The 17,705-nt window shown below is 43.7% G+C and overlaps 2 protein-coding genes across 5 annotated transcripts in view; one reads left to right on the top strand and one right to left on the bottom strand.

Moving 5' to 3' along the window:
- Positions 1-434: 434 nt before the first annotated feature.
- EMG1 (EMG1 N1-specific pseudouridine methyltransferase) lies at positions 435-9,477 on the bottom strand. Of its 2 annotated transcripts, XM_042448301.1 has the most exons (6): positions 9,196-9,477; positions 7,092-7,193; positions 4,708-4,849; positions 2,445-2,503; positions 2,214-2,363; positions 435-1,187 (listed from the first exon to the last, which is right to left on the bottom strand). In XM_042448301.1, exons 1-6 carry the CDS (start codon positions 9,325-9,327, stop codon positions 1,074-1,076), a joined length of 699 nt encoding a protein of 232 aa, XP_042304235.1. In that variant the 5' UTR covers positions 9,328-9,477; the 3' UTR covers positions 435-1,073. The 2 variants fall into 2 exon arrangements, with proteins under 2 accessions (XP_042304235.1, XP_042304234.1); XM_042448300.1 differs by having other exon boundaries at positions 435-2,363.
- A 62-nt stretch (positions 9,478-9,539) lies between these two features.
- PHB2 (prohibitin 2) overlaps positions 9,540-17,705 on the top strand; it is a 13,229-nt gene continuing 5,063 nt past the window's right edge. The window contains exons 1-8 of one of the 3 annotated variants that reach the window (XM_042448298.1): positions 9,540-9,677; positions 11,365-11,497; positions 11,591-11,675; positions 12,473-12,552; positions 13,433-13,617; positions 14,053-14,182; positions 15,728-15,831; positions 16,242-16,319. In XM_042448298.1, coding sequence (XP_042304232.1) covers positions 11,371-11,497; positions 11,591-11,675; positions 12,473-12,552; positions 13,433-13,617; positions 14,053-14,182; positions 15,728-15,831; positions 16,242-16,319 — 789 coding nt within the window. In that variant the 5' untranslated portion in view covers positions 9,540-9,677; positions 11,365-11,370. The other 2 variants (XM_042448296.1, XM_042448297.1) reach the window with 2 other exon arrangements.

The raw sequence follows: 17,705 nt of genomic DNA, 5'->3' as shown, positions 1-17,705 counted from the left end.
AGCAAGTTGCCTAATCATCTGATTACAAGGCAAAAATGGGGTTCAAACACCAAAAACAAAACCATGGACTCAAATCCAGTTTTATCATACCAGAACAGAAGGCATTGTCTCAGCCAGGAAACACATCCAGAAAAAAAAACAACCCACAAAGCATGCAAGAAAGGACACATAAGTAGGACAAAAGTATAGTCCTGCTCTTTCCTTGTGTGTGTATATATCTGTATGTGCGTTCAAGTCCCCATAAATTTCATAGGATTTTCGTAGGCAAAAAGTGCACAGAGAGAGAGTTGTGCCTACACCACCTGGTACTCCCTAGTGGTCTCCCATCCAAATGTCAGAAAGCATTAACTGGCTCAACCAATGAAGTTGCAGTCATTCAAAATGGAAATGAGCAGCCAAGCCCAACAAGCAGGCCCATAAAAGAGGAACAATGGCTTGTGTGCGGTAGAGATGGGATAGCCTTGAAGACACTACCTCATTCTCACTCTTGATCAAGAAAAAAAAAACTAACCAGGATTGCTTGCCAGCAAGAGTATGAAGGATGTACTCAGGAGAGCAGATGATTCCCTCTGTTCCATGAATCTAAGGTATACTGTGATGTATTTTAAGTCAGCAGACAAAGGCAAAGATATGACAGTAAAACTTTCCTGCTATAAATGGGTTAGAAAAAGTAACAGTCCTACTGTTAATGAATACTTCAGCTAAAGCGTCCATTTTAACAATTCGCACTCCTGAGCTATTTAGTCTGGGAAAGTAAGGGAGAACTATGCCACTGTTCAAATTATTCCAAACATGTCTTTACTATCCTATTGAGAACGGAGATTCAGTTTCAAATGGACTGTTGAAATTTTAGCCAGGTTCAGCGAGCAAAAAACTGCCAGCCTGGCTATGTACCCTTAGAGGTAGAGACACACCGAATTTCATTAGAAAAAAGTTTATTTGCTACAAAAAAGAACAAAGGAACATTAAGGTTCTTATAATTCCCCCAAACAAGGAATGCAATGTGTAGACGCCACCTTAGAACATGATGTCAGCAGATCAAGTCCAACCAAATGAAATCAATATTGGCAACCTCACACTACCCCCCACACTTCTTCAAAAGCTGTGGTAATCTTGGCACAAGTCAAAGCAGCAGACAGTGGATAATTGCTGATTGAAATCATTTTCTCAGTGTAGTCAACATTAACCTGCAAAAGAAAAATAATTAGCTTCAATATACAGCCAACCCTCCATAGCCACTTTTTCAAATGTTCATGAAAATATTTTAAAGATATAAATTCCAAAAAGAAAACTTTGATTTTGCCATTTTGTATAAGCAGCACCATTTGACTGTCACTATATTTAATGGAACTTGAACATCCATGGATTTTGGTATCCACGGGGGCTCCTGAAACCAAACCCCAGCAGATGCCAAGGGCCCAGTGCAGTGCAATTATCATCAATAGACCTTTATTCCCTATAGAACAGGGTGTAGTGAGTCCAGGGTCAATTATTCACTCTGGGATTCCCATCAGCCATAGAAATTGCTAAAATGCATCAAGATTGGAAGTGGTCAAGTCAGTTTCTAGTTTTAAAAAACAGGTTTTGTTTTGTTTTATATTAAACAAATATAAATTTGTTTATTGAAAACCAATTGAAAACATGCTTTCTTTGTAAGAGGGATAGTTGAACCCTTTTTGGCCAGAAAATAGCTGGTTTAGTGGCTCAAGGGCTGCAAAAACAGCTCTGGGAGCCACATTTGGCCCCAGGATGCACTTTGCTCGCCCCTACTGTAGAACTAAGAGGAGCGACTGTGGTATAATGGTTGGATTGTTGAACTAGGACACTGGGAGACTAGGTTCTGAATCCCCGCTCAGCCAAGGAAGCCTATAGGGTGACTGGGTAATCCCCGCTCCTATAGCCTCAGGCAAATCCCCTTTCAACAATTTCTATGAAGAAAACCCCATGATAAGGTTGCCATAATTGTAAACAACCGTGGAACCACTGCCAGTCACTGCAGAGCAAGCAGATGTAGATAGACTAATGGTCTAGTTTGGTATCAGGCAGTTTCCCATGCCCTAACAGTACTGCTTTGTGTAATATTAGCACAGTACTTAGAATATGCCTAAAATACACAGCATTATTGTCCTATAATTGTATAGCATTTGTAGCATCCTGCCACTGCAGGATACTTGATCTCTACTTTGCAATGCATTGTTATCCACAACCCTTACCGAGCCGTGGGCAAAAGCTCCCACAACAATAGCTATGGGGTCTGCAGTTGGCACTAGATCGCGCATATCTGTCACAGTAGGAACTGAAAAGGATGTGCCAATCTTTGTACATCCCACAGGAAGATGATCTGTCACTGGATTCTTAATTACCTATCAAAGAAAAATATGATTAGAACAGAAATAGCAGCAATCACTTCACAAAGAATCACAGTACACTAGTTAAATTATTACCTTTAATAATTTCTGTGGTCCATCTGCAGCTCTGACACTGAATTTATGTAACAACTGAACTAAGAAGAGAGAGATGCAAGATGCTTATATTAGTTATGAAACAGAGGTGTGCCTCTAAGACAGGTGCACTGCACCTATCTTTCTTCCTGTTGTAGCCTACTCAACTTTCCTCTGGAACAGTCTTGCACAAGTTTTGTAAAGCTCACCAGCCACAACATGCAACTCAATAGGTATTGGGCAGTATTCATTTTTTGTAGTTCCAGGAGTTTCATTTGATGGAACATATGTACAGCGGGGTTGCTTCAGAACAAGGATTGTATCTGGCCCAACAGGTACTACTTGACTGCAACCCCTATCATACTTGATCACTGGCCAGTCTGGCTAGGACTGATACTTTGAAGGCAAACATTTCCCCACCCCTTTCTTATGGACACTTCAATAGTTTATGTAGCCTTCAGCTCAAGATTAATTACCAGAGAGCAAGTGGAACAGAATGGGGTAGAATACAAACTTGGAACAACTATTTGTGCAGTTAACCCACCTCCTGTTATCCTGTTATCATGATGACTACTGGTCAGGATGGCTAAAAGTCACCTACAGCATAAGAGTAATTATGCCTCAGTATATCAGTAGCTGCACAGCACAATGAAGGGTACAACTGTACTTCTATTAGTGAGCTTCCCATGGGCAACTGACTGGCCACTATGTGAAGAGAATAATGGGCCAGATATTACTATTTATTCATTTAAAACCTGCCTTTTGCCCAATATTGGAACTCAAGGCAACTTACAAAAATTAAAACAGTTTAATACATTTATAAAAAGAAGCAAAATCATGTAAAAAGTTATTGTTCAAAAACATGGGATTAAAACTCTCCAAAATAATTCATAGGGGAAAAAACTTCCCCTGAAGATCTCAGAGCCAAGGCAGGGGTCATATTGTGAGATGCAGTCTTTCAGATAGCCTAGAACCAAGCTGTCTGTGACTTTATAACCCACAGCGAAATATGGCTTGGGTCTGATCTAACATGGCTCTTAAAGTTCTTAAATTATCAGATTGCTACATGTGTTCATGAGGCTCTCACTCGAGCTATACAGTCGACTCCCCATAACCACAGCTTCAACCATCCATGGCTTGAAAATATATATATTTTTAAAAATCCAAAAAGCAAACCCTTGATTTTGCACCACTTTCCTACCCCATTGTATATCATGGTACTTAAGCATCCACTGATTTTGTATCCACAGGGGCTCCAGGAATCAAACTAGCAGATACCAAGGTCCCACTGTATTAATAAACCACCAACTTGTTTTATCTACTGGCGTGCTGAAAATCCAAACTTCTTTTTAAAAAGTTAAAACGAATGTGTACAAATATATCTTTGCATATCGTCATAGGCCCCAGGGCTCAGTCTACCTTCTACTTAACATTTATCTTTGTCCTGATCTCAGATTATCGCTATCCATTTTTGTCCTCAGTTTCCTTTATGCTCCCTTTAGCCTGCCCTTAGACTTCTTCTTAGTACATAGTTCCCAATTCTCTTGCTTTGTATGTTGTCATCCCATTAATCCTACTTTAGCTCCTAGTTTTAGGCACTGCATAAACTTTCCATGCAAGCCAAATTAACCTTTTACTTTGCTCAGTGAAGGTGATCCTTTTATCAGTGTGACATTACCACACTGAAAGGCTGGGGGCTAATTAAAGTTACCTGCAAGGCAGAGCTACTGAAAAGACCTTCACAGCATCAATAGTTTCTCGCATGCTTGTTTCTCTTCCAACCCTTCTTACCTAGTGCTGGGGCATAAAATGTGTTATCTCCGCAGGCGGAAGGAAGGTGCATACATACGTAGCAAGAGTTATCTTCCATCTGTATGAGCTACCTTCCAGTGCCCCCTCAGGAAACGCAACAGCCATGTATACATTATTATAGAGTGAAAAGTGATTAACAAGTAAAAGAGGCTTGACAACAATGGCCTGTTACAGACTGCCAAAATAAAGCTGCTTCGGGTCTCTTTGGAGATATGCTGTTTAAATGATGCATGGGTCCTAAGAGTCCGGAGGTCGCGCCAAAGCCACACTCCATTCCTAAGCACTGGAGTGCAGCTTTGGTGCCGCTTCCGGATTCTTAGGATGCATGCATCATTTAAACAGCATACCTCCAAAGAGACCCGAAGCAGCTTTATTTTGGCAGTCTGTAACAGGCCTTAGAATCTTTTCACTGGAGCATTTTATGAGGGGGGAAATATGGGTCATATATTCTTACCCATCAGGCCACAGAAGCGATCAAAAGTACGAGGGATTCTTGTCTGGGGGTTAACTTCGATCAGAACATTCTTTTCTGTGTGTATATAAACCTGGAGAAGACCAGCTCTGTTCAAAGGACTGTCCATGAGCATCAGGAGGCTCTGGGGGAAAGTGGGGAAAGCAAACATTAAGCTATTTTAACAAGGAAAGAAATAACTAGGTAACAATGACTTCTGAATATTAGAAAGGGCACTCTGAAGAACAAGCAAGCAGATACACAAATTATTTTCAACAAAAAGAATAAAATGATTATGAAGACTTGTGATTTGAAACAGAAATAAAACTGTCGACACCATTTTAATGGCATTCTCCTGAGAACAAAAGGGATACTATTTCGTAAATGACTGGACGAGGAGCAAATGCAGTGCAGTGGCTTGAACGTTGGACTGCAACTCTGGAGACCAGGGTTCAAATCCCTGCTGGGTCAGGGAAACCTTGGGCAAGTCACATAATAATAATAATATAGTTTATTTGTAACCCGCTTTTCCAAAATTTGATCAAAGCGGCAAACAGTTATGTATAAGAACATTTCAATAAAATCAATTAAAAACAGCATTAAAACCAGCATAATAATAATAATAACAACAAAAGGGCCAGATAGAAGGGGAAGTCGAAATATACATTCCAGGGTCATCGCTGAAAAGGGGTAAGAGGAAAAGATTTTTCACAGTGGGAAGGCTTGGGAGAAAAAATACGTCTTCAGGTTCTTTTTAAAAAGAGCTAAGGATGTGGTGGAGCGGAGCTCATCTGGGAGACTATTCCAAGATCTAGGGGCCACGATAGAGAATGCCCTCTGTGAGGTCCTCACATAGCGTGTCGCTGGGACCTCCAACAATTTCATCCCTGTTGATCTGAGTGTGCGGGGCAGATTATATGGGGAGAGGCAGTCCTCCAAGTACCCTGGGCCCAAGCCATTTAGGGCTTTATAGGTCATTACCAACACCTTGTATTGAGCCTGGAAGCGAATAGGCAGCCAATGAAGATCTTTCAAGATGGGTGTTATATGGTCAGACCTGGAACAACCAGCGACCAGTCTCACTGCCATATTCTGCACTAACTGTAGCTTCCGGGTTTGGTACAAAGGTTGCCCCATGTAGAGAGCATTGCAGAAATCCAATCGAGAGGTTACCAGAGCATGTACTACAGTTTTAAGGTCTCTCCGGTTCAGGTAGGGACGCAGCTGGCGTATCAGCCGAAGCTGATAACAAGCGCTCCTGACCGTCGCATCCACCTGAGATGTTAGCTGGAGCGATGAGTCCAGGAGCACTCCCAAGCTGCGAACCGAGTCCTTAAAGGAGAGCGTGACCCTGTTCAGGACCGGGTGACAGATCTCATTGCCCAGACCCGGGGAACCTATCACGAGCACTTCCGTTTTCTCTGGATTGACACTGAGTTTGTTTTCCCTCATCCAACCCATTACCGACTCCAAGCAGGCATTTAGAGGAGAGATGCCATTCCTAGTTACTGCATCAGTCGGGGACACAGAGAAATATATTTGGGTGTCATCAGTGTACTGATAACACCACGCCCTGTGTCTCCAGATGATCTCTCCCAGCGGTTTCATGTAAATGTTAAATAGCATGGGGGACAGAATGGCACCTTGAGGGACACCAGATGTAAGGGCCCTCTTATCGGAGCACACGTCCCCCAGCTGCACCATCTGGAATCTACCCGAGAGGTAGGAACGGAAACACTGGAGCGCAGTGCCCCTGATACCCAGCTCCCTCAGGCGTTCCAGAAGGATACCATGGTCAATGGTATCGAAAGCCGCTGAGATGTCCAAAAGCACTAACAGGGACACGCTTCCCCTGTCGATGCCGAGACGGAGATCATCAACTAAGGCAACTGTAGCAGTCTCAACTCCATGGCCCGCCCAGAAGCCGGTTTGAAATGGGTCCAGAAAATCTGTTTCATCCAAGATCTATTGAAGCTGGAAGGCGACCGCTCTCTCGATCACCTTCCCCAAAAATGGCAGCAGTGATACAGGCCGGTAGTTGTTGTAAGTCAGGGGGTCTAGAGAGGTTTTTTTTAACATTCTCTCAGCCTCAGAGGAAACCAAAGGCAATCTTGCCAAGAAAGGTGATAGGTCCCCTTCATCACATGCACAAGGTTTTAAATTCCGATTGACATTCTCACACGCAACAGGCTCATATAGGTCTGCCTCTGGACTTCCACTCAGGCACCCGAGGAAGTACATTCAAGTCTTACGAAAGCTCATGCTATCAGCGTCTTTCTTTCAGTTAGTCTCAAAGGTGCTACAAGATCATGTTGCCTAAACAACAACAGTACACAGTGGCTAAGCATCACACAAACTATTACTGTCTAGTAAATACATGAAAGTACCTGGTGTGCAATGTCCGGTCGAACCGTTCCAGGGTCCCGGCCACTTCGCAGAAGCAATGATTTATGCTTGTCACAGTTCAACAGTTCATATGTCTTCCCAACCTAGACCCACAAATGTTGTTATTTGTTAGCTTCTAGTCCACTTTTCTACACAAGTGTACTGAAAGTAATTACAATGAAGCATACAAAACCACTTAAAACAATAATGAAAATAGGTAGAAAAAAGGAACTAATATCTAAATACCACAGTTGAAGAAGTCCGATTACTCTGCCACTTTGCTAAATAAATTTAATATAGCTGTGCCTCTGTAATATGGAGTTACAGAAAGGCTAAGAACTGTTCTCCTGGTTCAGATTCAGCGTGCATCTAGTGAACTAAGGATGTGGATCTAGTTTCCCGACCCAAATGTGTCAGGTCCAGGCCCTTCGCATTACCCTGCTTTTCCTGTCCTGACGTCCTACCCAAAGAAGGAATACATAGCTAAGCCAGGCTTCTGAGCCAACTGTGCTTCAGCCACTGGCATTTTGATAGAGGTTATATTGCCCAGTGTGCTTTGAGCATTGGACTACAACTCTGGAGATCAGGGCTTTGAAATATCACACACACTCAGCCCCAGAAAACCTCATGTCAGGGTTACCCTAAGTGAGACTTTAAGGTTGCCATAAGTTGGAAACAGCTGGAAGGCACACCACAAGAGTATATTGCCTCCACCTCAACATTAGGAAGAACTTCCTGACAGTAAGGGCTGTCCAACAGTGGAACACGCTCCTTCCTTGGAGGTCTTTAAACAGAGGCTAGATGGCCATCTGTCGGGGATGATTTGATTTGGATTTCCTGCATGGCAGGGGGTTGGACTGGATGGCCCTTGCAGTCTCTTCCAACTCTATGACTATGATCCTTGTTTAAGGAGGGCTACACCAGCTCCTGGGTTCAGGTGGAGTAGAGAGCAAGGCTTGACATCATTCAGTCCTCAACCCCAAACCTCCTCCACATACTGCCCAAGTGGCATACTGTTGCTGAATGCTAATACAGAGGGGTCTCCACGTTTGCAAGGGTTAAGGGAGCATGGCCCCTATGGAAAATGGAAAGACCACAAACACCAGAGAGGTGTTTTTACTTTGAAAACACCTCTCTGGGAATCTCTAGGTCCTCCAGTGCAATTCTATGGTCAACCTCTGCCAGAAATTGACCACAGAATCACAGTAGAGGTCCCACAAATGCCTAAAGGGGTGTTCTCTCTAGGAATTTCTAGGTCCTCCAGCACAACTCTATAGTCAACTGACATTGGAAGAACCACGTGAGGCTTCTCTATGGGTCCCCCTCCTCTCCTGCTAAACTGGAGGAACTTAGAAACCACCTTTTATCTAAATAACCTGCTGCCGCCACCCGATTAAGCCCCCCCCCCCCCCCCCCCCCCCCTTAGCAATGCATCCAGAGGTTAAGGCACATGAAACAGTCGTGCAAGAGAGGCTGGGTTCCTTAGGTACTGGAGGTACTGGAATTCATGTGGGATTCCAAGAAAACGTATCGATCACTGAGTGTGTCCAGAGGAGGGAGACTAAAATGGTGAAGGGTCTGGAAACCATGCCCTATGAGGAAGGACTCAGGGAACTGGGGATGTTTAACTGGGAGAAGAGAAGGTTAAGAGGTGATATGATAGCCCTGTTTAAATACTTGAAGGGATGTCATATTGAGGAGGGAGCAAGCTTGTTTTCTGCTGCTCCAGAGAACAGGACCCGGAGCAATGGATGCAAGCTACAGGAAAAGAGATTCCACCCAAACATTAGCAGGAACTTCTTGAACAGTTAAGGGCTGTTCGACAGTGGAACAAACTCCTTCCTTGGAGTGTAGTGGAATCTCCCTCCTTGGAGGTCTTTAAGCAGAGGCTGGAGGGCCATCTGTCAGGGATGCTTTGATTGAGAGTTCCTGCATGGCAGAATAAAGGGGTTGGACTAGGTGGCCATTCTTGGGGTCCCTCCCAGTTCTATGGTTCTATGATTCCAGGGCTTATTCCTCTCTAGAGCCCCAGGTAATCATGCAGCCTGACCCTCAAATCGCAGCCGCAACTGCGCTTTCCCTTCACCGGGGCATGCTCTCCCTCACCTTGACGGTCTCCAGCGAGGCCCCCTCCAGGACCACCAGCAGCCGCCTCTGTCCGGCTCTGCGCTGCTCCGGCCCTCTATCCTCCCCTCCGCCCCCTTCAGCCGGGCGCTTCCTGGCCGCTGGGTCCGCCATCTCGGCCCCACGTTGCGAAGAGATGCCTTGCTGTTGCCAATGGAAGGCTTCTTCGAAGCCTCCTCGTGACGCCACTTCCGGTTCCTGTTCCCTTCTCTCACACACTTCCGCTCCCAGGAGCCAGGCTGCTAGGAAAGGGACAGAGACAGACAGCTGCGCCAGAGTTTCGCCTCACTCTATCCACCCGGAAGTGGTATGGTCGCGCGGAGGTTTCACTTCCGGCCGCCATTTTGGGAAAGGGGCGTTTGGGGCTAGGCGCGTGCGTCTCTCTCAGGTGGAGGGTCGTTCGGGTGACGTCACTTCCGGTGTCCTTCTGGACTTTTCTCTCCCCGGAGGAGCAGCAGAAGAAGGTGAGGAGTAGAAGGAGGAAGAGTAAGAGGCCCGGGGTCAGTGGACAGAGGACTTTGGGGCATGTGCAGAAGGCTTTTCTGCCAGAGGCTTCTTGTGTAACTCTTGTCACGTGGCTGCTGTGTCCCCACTGCAGAAATAACCCACTCTGAGACCGCTTTAACTGCCCTGGCGCAGTGCTAGGGAATGCTGGGAACTGTAGTTTATTGTGGCACCAGAGCTCTCTGACAGAGAAGGCCAAATGTCTCTTACAAGACTACAGCCCCCAGAGTTCCACAGCACTCAGCCATAGCAGTTAAAGCAGTTCTTTCTGCAGTGTGGGTCCAGACTATATCTTTGAATCCCTCCGTAGTAAAGACCTCCACATTTTAAGAGCTGCTCCCAGAAAATGCCAGAATACTGCAGGCTTCTGAGTCTGTACCCATTGCAACCTTTCCGGCTGCGTCTGCAGTGCACAGACAACCCAGTCTGACACCTCCTTTAACTGCCGTGTCTCTAGGCTATGGAATCCTGGGATCTGTAGTTCTCTGGAACACAGCATTCTCTGTCAGAGAGCTCTGGTGCCACAACAAACTACAGTTCCCAGAATCCCATTGCATTGAACCACGGCAGTTAAAGTGGAGTCGGCCTGGATTATTTCTTCATCCTTAGTTGTGTTAGTCTGGAAAATCACTGAACAAAGGCATCTTGCATCACCTTTGAGACTAAGGCCTGTTACAGACTGCCAAAATAAAGCTGCTTTGGGTCTCTTTGGAGGTATGCTGTTTAAATGATGCATGCATCCTAAGAGTCCGGAAGCTGCACCAAAGCTGCACTCCTGTGCTTAGGAATGGAGTGTGGCTTTGGCGCGACCTCCGGACTCTTAGGACCCAGGCATCATTTAAATAGCATACCTCCAAAGAGACCCAAAGCAGCTTTATTTTGGCAGTCTGTAACAGGCCAATATGACACAGTTTGGTAGCAGGAGCTTTCCTAGCCTTGAACTCACTTCCTCCCATGCATTCGGTGGAGTGCAAAACCCAGGGACAAACCTCTATAAGTCACTGGTGTGTGAGAATCTCAATTCAAAATCGTGTGTGTGTGTGTGTGTGTGTGTGTGTGAAGAATTTGGGGTGTTGAATCTGAATTGGCATCCTCACACACAAACGACTCAAAGACTTCTGCCCCTGGCTTTCCACTCCACCAAATGCCTCTGAGGAAGTGGGTTTGAGGCTAGGAACACTTCTGCTGCCAACTTCCCTCGTTCAGAGAGTCTCAAAAGCGCCCCAAGATCCCTTTGCTTACTTCAAAATGGAACTTTCCCCATGTTTTCACTAATAGCAAACTGTCCAAAACACATGCTTTCTTTTTCGGCTTCAGCACTTACTAATTTTAGAAATTGTATTAATTTGTAGAATATTTCGCCCCAAAACTGGGACTTGGGGTGGTTTAAAATGTAAAGTTACAAATAAGACACACATAAATTTAAGTGTGTGTGTGTGTGTGTGTGTGTGTGTGCGTCCTTAAAAATGAACTATTTACAGAATAAATTATAAATAGAGAGAAAAAGTGGTGCACATAGCACACTAATGGGGCTGTATTTTGTTGACAGTCATGGTCAAAGTTTTAAAAGTTTGGATCACGAAATTGTTAGGGATGCACAGAATGCGATGTTGTAATTGTCGTTCTGTGGCCCTGTCTCTCTTCAAGGTTGCCATGGCTCAGAGCCTGAAGGACTTTGCAGGCCGCCTGCCTGCTGGCCCACGTGGGATGGGCACTGCCTTAAAACTGCTTTTGGGCGCTGGAGCTGCAGCCTATGGCATCCGCGAGTCAGTCTTTACAGGTAAGTTATTTCTGTGGCTTTTGTATGTGTCTGGCTTCTGTATTATGCTTGGTGTTAAACTGCGACTGGTTTTTTTTGCCTTTACTTCCACAGTGGAGGGTGGCCAAAGAGCCATATTCTTCAATCGCATTGGTGGGGTTCAGCAGGACACCATTCTTTCAGAAGGACTGCATTTCAGGTACTTATTTTAATTAATAATTTAATAATTTGTTTTATTTATATACCACTATTCCAAAGACCATAGCGGTGAACAGCAAGTAAGCTAATTTGCCCCCAACAGTCTGGGTACTCATTTTAGCTCCCTCCTCGGAAGGATGCAAGCCTGAGTCGAGCTTGGGCCCTTTTGCTGGTCTTGAACTCGCAACCTTGTGGTCTTGAGTGAATGGCTGCAGTACAGGCATTTAACCACTGCGCCACCAGGGCTCCCTGGTTATGTTTTAGGGTTATGTTATAGGAAGCGCATTTGTTAAGGAAGGCTAAAATGATGTGATTCCACATCAGTGTTTTCCAACACCATTCTGTATCTTTAGATTCTTCGTTAAAAATGTATAAAACAATAAGTCTACCTAAAATTATTTCAGAGTGCTAAGATTATTCCTTTTAAATTATTTGTGTCTTCCATTATCAATAAATGGTTCAAATTTCTCTTGTCAATGTTCAAGAAGTAAGGTTTTTCTCTGCTGAAGATGTTCTGAAAGCTTTAGAGGATATGCTGTCATGAAAAAGTGAAACGTAAAACTTTCAAATGCTGTAGATAGTTTGCTGTTTTAATGTACCAAACAGTAGAATTTAGTATGGCACTTTAATGTCTTATGAAAATTTACTGCTTGGTCAAATGTTGTGCCAAATTTTCCCCCCACACCAAGTGAGGAACCTATTTGAATATTTTTTTTTCTAAATAGTGGTAATGGTGGGTTTTTTAATATCATGTGTGCTGTATAATGAATCTTTATATATGTTTATTTTTCTCTCTAGAATTCCCTGGTTCCAGTATCCAGTCATTTATGATATTCGAGCTCGGCCCCGGAAAATTTCCTCACCAACAGGTTCCAAAGGTGAGGATATAGAGGTGCAAACTCCTTTTTTCTTTGTGCCTTACCCTTCAAAACACTCAGGGTAGTTCACACAGTTTGTGGTCTTCTCCTTTATCTTTTGCAATAATCTTGAAGGTTGGCTTAGGCTAAAAGAGGGATGCGTAGCTCACAGTTACCCAGCAAGCTTTTTAACAGAGCAGATGATTGAATTTGGGTCTGCCCAGTCTGAGGATGATACACTGCCCTCTATATAGACATTTACATCCTACTGTTGTCACTTCATGAAGGGCTTTGTGGTTCTGGAGAGGGGTTTCAGAACACTATGTGTGGTGAGTTTTGTCTTGATTAAGTCATGGTTTATGGCAGAGCTGGAAAGAGAGGTAGATCTAAGAAAATTAGAACCATAGAGTTGGAAGAGATCACAAGGGCCATCCAGTTCAGCCTCCTGCTGTACAGAAATACCCCATCCAGACAGAAGTCCAGCCTCTTTAATAATAATCTCCAACGAAGGAGACTCCTTTACACTCCAAGGCAGCGTGCGCCATTGTCAAACAGCTCTTACCCTCAGGAAATTCATCGTAACTGAAATCTGTAGTTTGTAGTTTTCCTGTAGTTTGAATCCATTGCCCAATGTCCTAGGCTGCACCCACACTGCAAAAGTAATCCAGTTTGACACCACATTAACTGCCATGGCTCAATTGTATGGAATCCTAGGAACTGTAGTCTTGCGAGTCATTTAGCTTTTTCTGTCAGAGTTCTGATGCCATAACATTGAACCAAGACAGTTAAAAGTGGTATCAAACTGGATTATTTCTGCACTGAGGGTGCAGCCCATCTCTGGATCAGCAGGAAATTACAGTAAAACTAAATTCTAATCTCATTGTTTTTATTCTTTTTCTAGACCTGCAGATGGTAAACATCTCCTTACGGGTTTTGTCACGCCCCAATGCTGCAGAATTGCCCAGCTTATACCAGCGCCTCGGCCTGGACTACGAAGAACGAGTCTTGCCTTCCATTGTCAATGAAGTGCTCAAAAGTGTAGTGGCAAAGTTTAATGCCTCACAGCTCATTACCCAACGAGCTCAGGTCTGTTCCCTTCCCATACAGACAAGTTTAATTGATCTGGTCGCACCACTCACAGGAAGATGGGCTTTAAAAAGTGGGAACATCAGTCATACTACAAGTAACTTTGTTGTTGGTTGAGGAATTTTCTAGGAATGGCTGGGATCCTTGGAACTCCTAAGAATTTGTGACCCTTCCTGGGTTGATGCTCCCTGGGCTTCGTCATAGCGATATATGATGACCAAGAACTTTATGTAGAGAGATCTTTTAGCACCTTTGAGACTAACCAAAAGAAACAAGTTGGCAGCATGAGACTGGAGTCGATAAAAGCTCATGCTGCCGACTTCTTTCTTTTGGTTAGACTCAAAGGTGCTACAAGATCTCTCTACACACTGATTCTACAGACTAACACGGCTGTATCTTTGAATTTGACCAAGAACTTTGCAATCGTTACTTTAGGTATCTCTTCTTATCCGTCGGGAGCTGACAGAGCGGGCAAAGGATTTCAGCCTTATTCTGGATGATGTAGCCATCACAGAGTTGAGTTTCAGCAGGGAATATACAGCAGCAGTTGAGGCCAAGCAAGTGGGTGAGTTTATATCCGACTTCAAATAAAAGAGGGTTGTCTTTTATAGCTGATTGTCTTATTTTAAAAAAAGTCTGTTAGGGTTGCACCTGAAAAGTGCATGACTGCACAGGCTCTTGCACATTTGGTTGCACAAGGGCACAGTCCAGTGCTGCACTGTAATTGTACACTATCAGCTAATAAATAGGATCAAATGATTGCACTTCAGTTGTCCATGTTGAAAAATCTGGTTTAATGGTCAGAGATTAAGACCCAAATTATTTTCAGTGCACTTTCATTGACAGTTTATTTCTCACAAATACAGTGGATTTTCATCTGAGGCTGCACTGCAGAATTAATGCAGTTTAACACTGCTTTTATTGCTATAGGTCAATGCTATGGAATTCTGGGATTTGTAGTTTTGTAAGATGTTTAGCCTTCTCTGTCAAAGAGCTGCCACAACAAACTACAAATTCTAGGATTCCCTAGAATGGAGCTGTGACAGAGCAGTGTCAAAGTGCATTAATGTTGCTGCATGGCAACAGCCTGTATGTATTGGCTTCAGTTTTCACATGTGGAGTGGCACAATGGAATGGTTTTAAAAAATAATAACCCCTGAAAATAAAAAATAAAAAAGTAAAGTAGTGTGGGATAAACCCACTCTCTCTAATATGCTAGTTCACAGTCTGCAGATGCTTTTGACAAATTTTAAATTTCCATTATGTCACCCTCATCTATTTTCTGAAGTGATAACAGCTCAGATACAAGTTTTTTCACCTCACTAAGAGCTAGGCTACAGTTTTGACACCTTCCCTGAAGCTGTAATGGCTTCAAGCAGAAATGAGCAAAGTGGGAATCTCACTTTTTTGAAAAGTTTCCAATAAATTGTTTGTTTGTTTGGGAGGGGTTTTTTTTGCCCCAAAATATTCTTTATTGGGCATGAGTGGCATTTTGTCACATTTTAAACTCAGAATGCTAAAAAAAAAAAAAAACCCTGAAATAAACTATTTTTTGGGGGGGGGAAGCTCTCTCTGACCCTGAGATGGCTGAGGAAGGGCTAAAGGCCTGGCCAAAATGCTCCCCCTCCCATTCCCCAGAGGGCATTTAAGGAATTGTTGCTATTTCTTTCAAGTGGTGGGAGCTCCTGAGGGCTAAAATAATCCTCTGGCCTCACACAATTGCCCACTCCTCACCTAAGAAAGATTAGGGTGACTATATCATACACATATACCTGGGGGTAAACCCTGCTGTAAGTAGGCGTCATAGCTAAGTGGTAGACATATGCTGTCCTTGCAAATCTCGCAAGATCAATCCATGTAAGAAATACTCATATTGATAACCCTGGAGAGTTATTGCTAGACCTGATGATGATTATGATGATAAAATGACGATGATTGCTAGACTAATGAGCTGGGTCAATATTTGACCCAGTGAAGGGCATCTTTAGTGTAAATTGTTAAAGAGCCAAAAGTCCACAGAAATCATGGTATGGAAGATTTGACTAGATGGTCTTGAGGAGGCTTTGCTGGATTCTCTTTGATATTGATTTTCTTTCCTTTTCCACTCTAGCTCAGCAAGAGGCACAACGAGCTCAGTTCCTGGTAGAAAAAGCTAAACAGGAACAAAGGCAAAAGATTGTTCAAGCTGAGGGGGAAGCTACAGCTGCCAAAATGATATCCTTATTTTGCTCCTAGGGAGGCAAACTGATACATTTATCCCAAGAATGTGAGAAACAGTGTCTTCCAGAATTGCTGAACTCTGAGCTTTGTGAGCCTTAATGGGTACTGCCCTGCCTCTGTAAAGGGAACAGCTCTTTCCCTTTCTCCCGGGGGGGGGGGGGGGCACAGCTGCCAAAACAATAAGCAGCAGCTAGAGTCCATTCCCCACCCCACCCCTAACAGAGAAGTGGGTACTTTTGTTCAGTGACTGTCTTTTGATCTTGCTCAGTATGTAATAGCTAGATGCACACAGTTCCAAGATGTTACAGGTTTGTATTGGGTGGGTTCCAGAAGGTGGGGAAAAAATGGAGGGTGAGGGCCAAGTTCCATAACTATTAGAAATGCTGCCTTAGCCAGTTCCTCACATCGGTGAAGCTCTCAGCAAGAATCCAGGTTATATCAAACTGCGCAAGATCCGTGCTGCTCAGAACATATCCAAGACGGTGAGTTTTGAGATCATGAAGTTTCAGATATAACATACCATATATACTCAATTATAAGTCAAGAAATTTATGCATCAAAATTGATCCTAAAATCCTGGGTCGACTTATATACCAGTGAGGTGTTTTTTCCCATGGGAAGAAGAGGCTTGCAGTGCTATTCAAAATCTTTATCAATGACTTGGATGACAGAGTTAGGGGCATACTTACCACATTTGCAGATGACACCAAATTGCAGCTAACACCCCAGAGTATAGGATCAAATTCAAAATGACCTGAATAAACTGGAAAGCTGGGCCAAAGCAAACAAAATGATATTCTACACAGAAAAATGTAAGGTACTGCACTTAGGGCAGAAAAACAAAATGCATAGATAGAGGATGGGGGACACCTGGCTTAAGGAGACTACATGTGAAAGGGATCTTGGAATCCCAAGTAGACCACAAGTTGAACATGAGTCAACAGTGTGACGCGGCACCTAAAAAGGCCAATGCAATTTTAGGCTGCATCAATAGAACTATAGTGTCTAGATCAAGAGAAGTAATAGTGCCACTCTATTCTGCTTTGGTCAGGCCCCACCTGGAATACTGTGTCCAGTTCTGGGCACCCCAATTCAAAAAAGATGTTGAAAAGCTGGATCGTGTCCAAAGGAGGGCAACTAAAATGGTGAAGGGTCTGGAAACCATGCCCTATCACGGATGACTTAGGGAGCTGGGGATGTTTAGCCTGGAGAAGAGAAGGTTAAGAGATGATATGATAGTCCTGTTTAAATATTTGAAGGGATGTCATATTGAGCAGGGAGCAAGCTTGTTTTCTGCTGCTCCAGAGAATAGGACCCGGAACAATGGATGCAAACTACAGGAAAAGAGAGTCCACCTCAACATTAGGAGGAACTTCCTGACAATGAGGGCTGTTCGACAGTGGAATACATTCCCTTGGAGGGTAGTGGAGTCTCCTTCCCTGGAGGTCTTTAAACAGAGGCTGGATGCCCATCTGTCAGGGATGCTTTAATAATAATAATAATAATAAAATTTTATTTGTATACCGCTGTTCCTGGGTAGATCATAGCAGATCACAACATACAAAAATAATACAGTGAAATAACAACATATATCCCCAGTAACATCCAACAATCTTCCCGCACCAATTAAAACTTCAGAATACAACCTAAAACATTACATCATAAAACCATTTCAAAAAACCCCAATACAAACAATAGCTGGATCGAACAAATGTGCAACAAGGGGAGGAAGGATGGTATAATTAAGGAACATGGGGGAAAGCTTGTCGGAAAAGATAGGTCTTCAAATTTTTCCTAAACAAGTCTATAGAGGTGACCAACCGGAGCTCGTCGGGCAGAGAGTTCCAAATCTGTGGGGCTGAGATGGA

The sequence above is a fragment of the Sceloporus undulatus genome, chromosome 2 (genome assembly GCF_019175285.1).
Source record: "Sceloporus undulatus isolate JIND9_A2432 ecotype Alabama chromosome 2, SceUnd_v1.1, whole genome shotgun sequence".
Taxonomy (NCBI): Eukaryota; Metazoa; Chordata; class Lepidosauria; order Squamata; family Phrynosomatidae; genus Sceloporus; species Sceloporus undulatus.
Note: the sequence above shows the minus strand (reverse complement) of the source record. Positions and strands in the feature narration are given on the sequence as shown.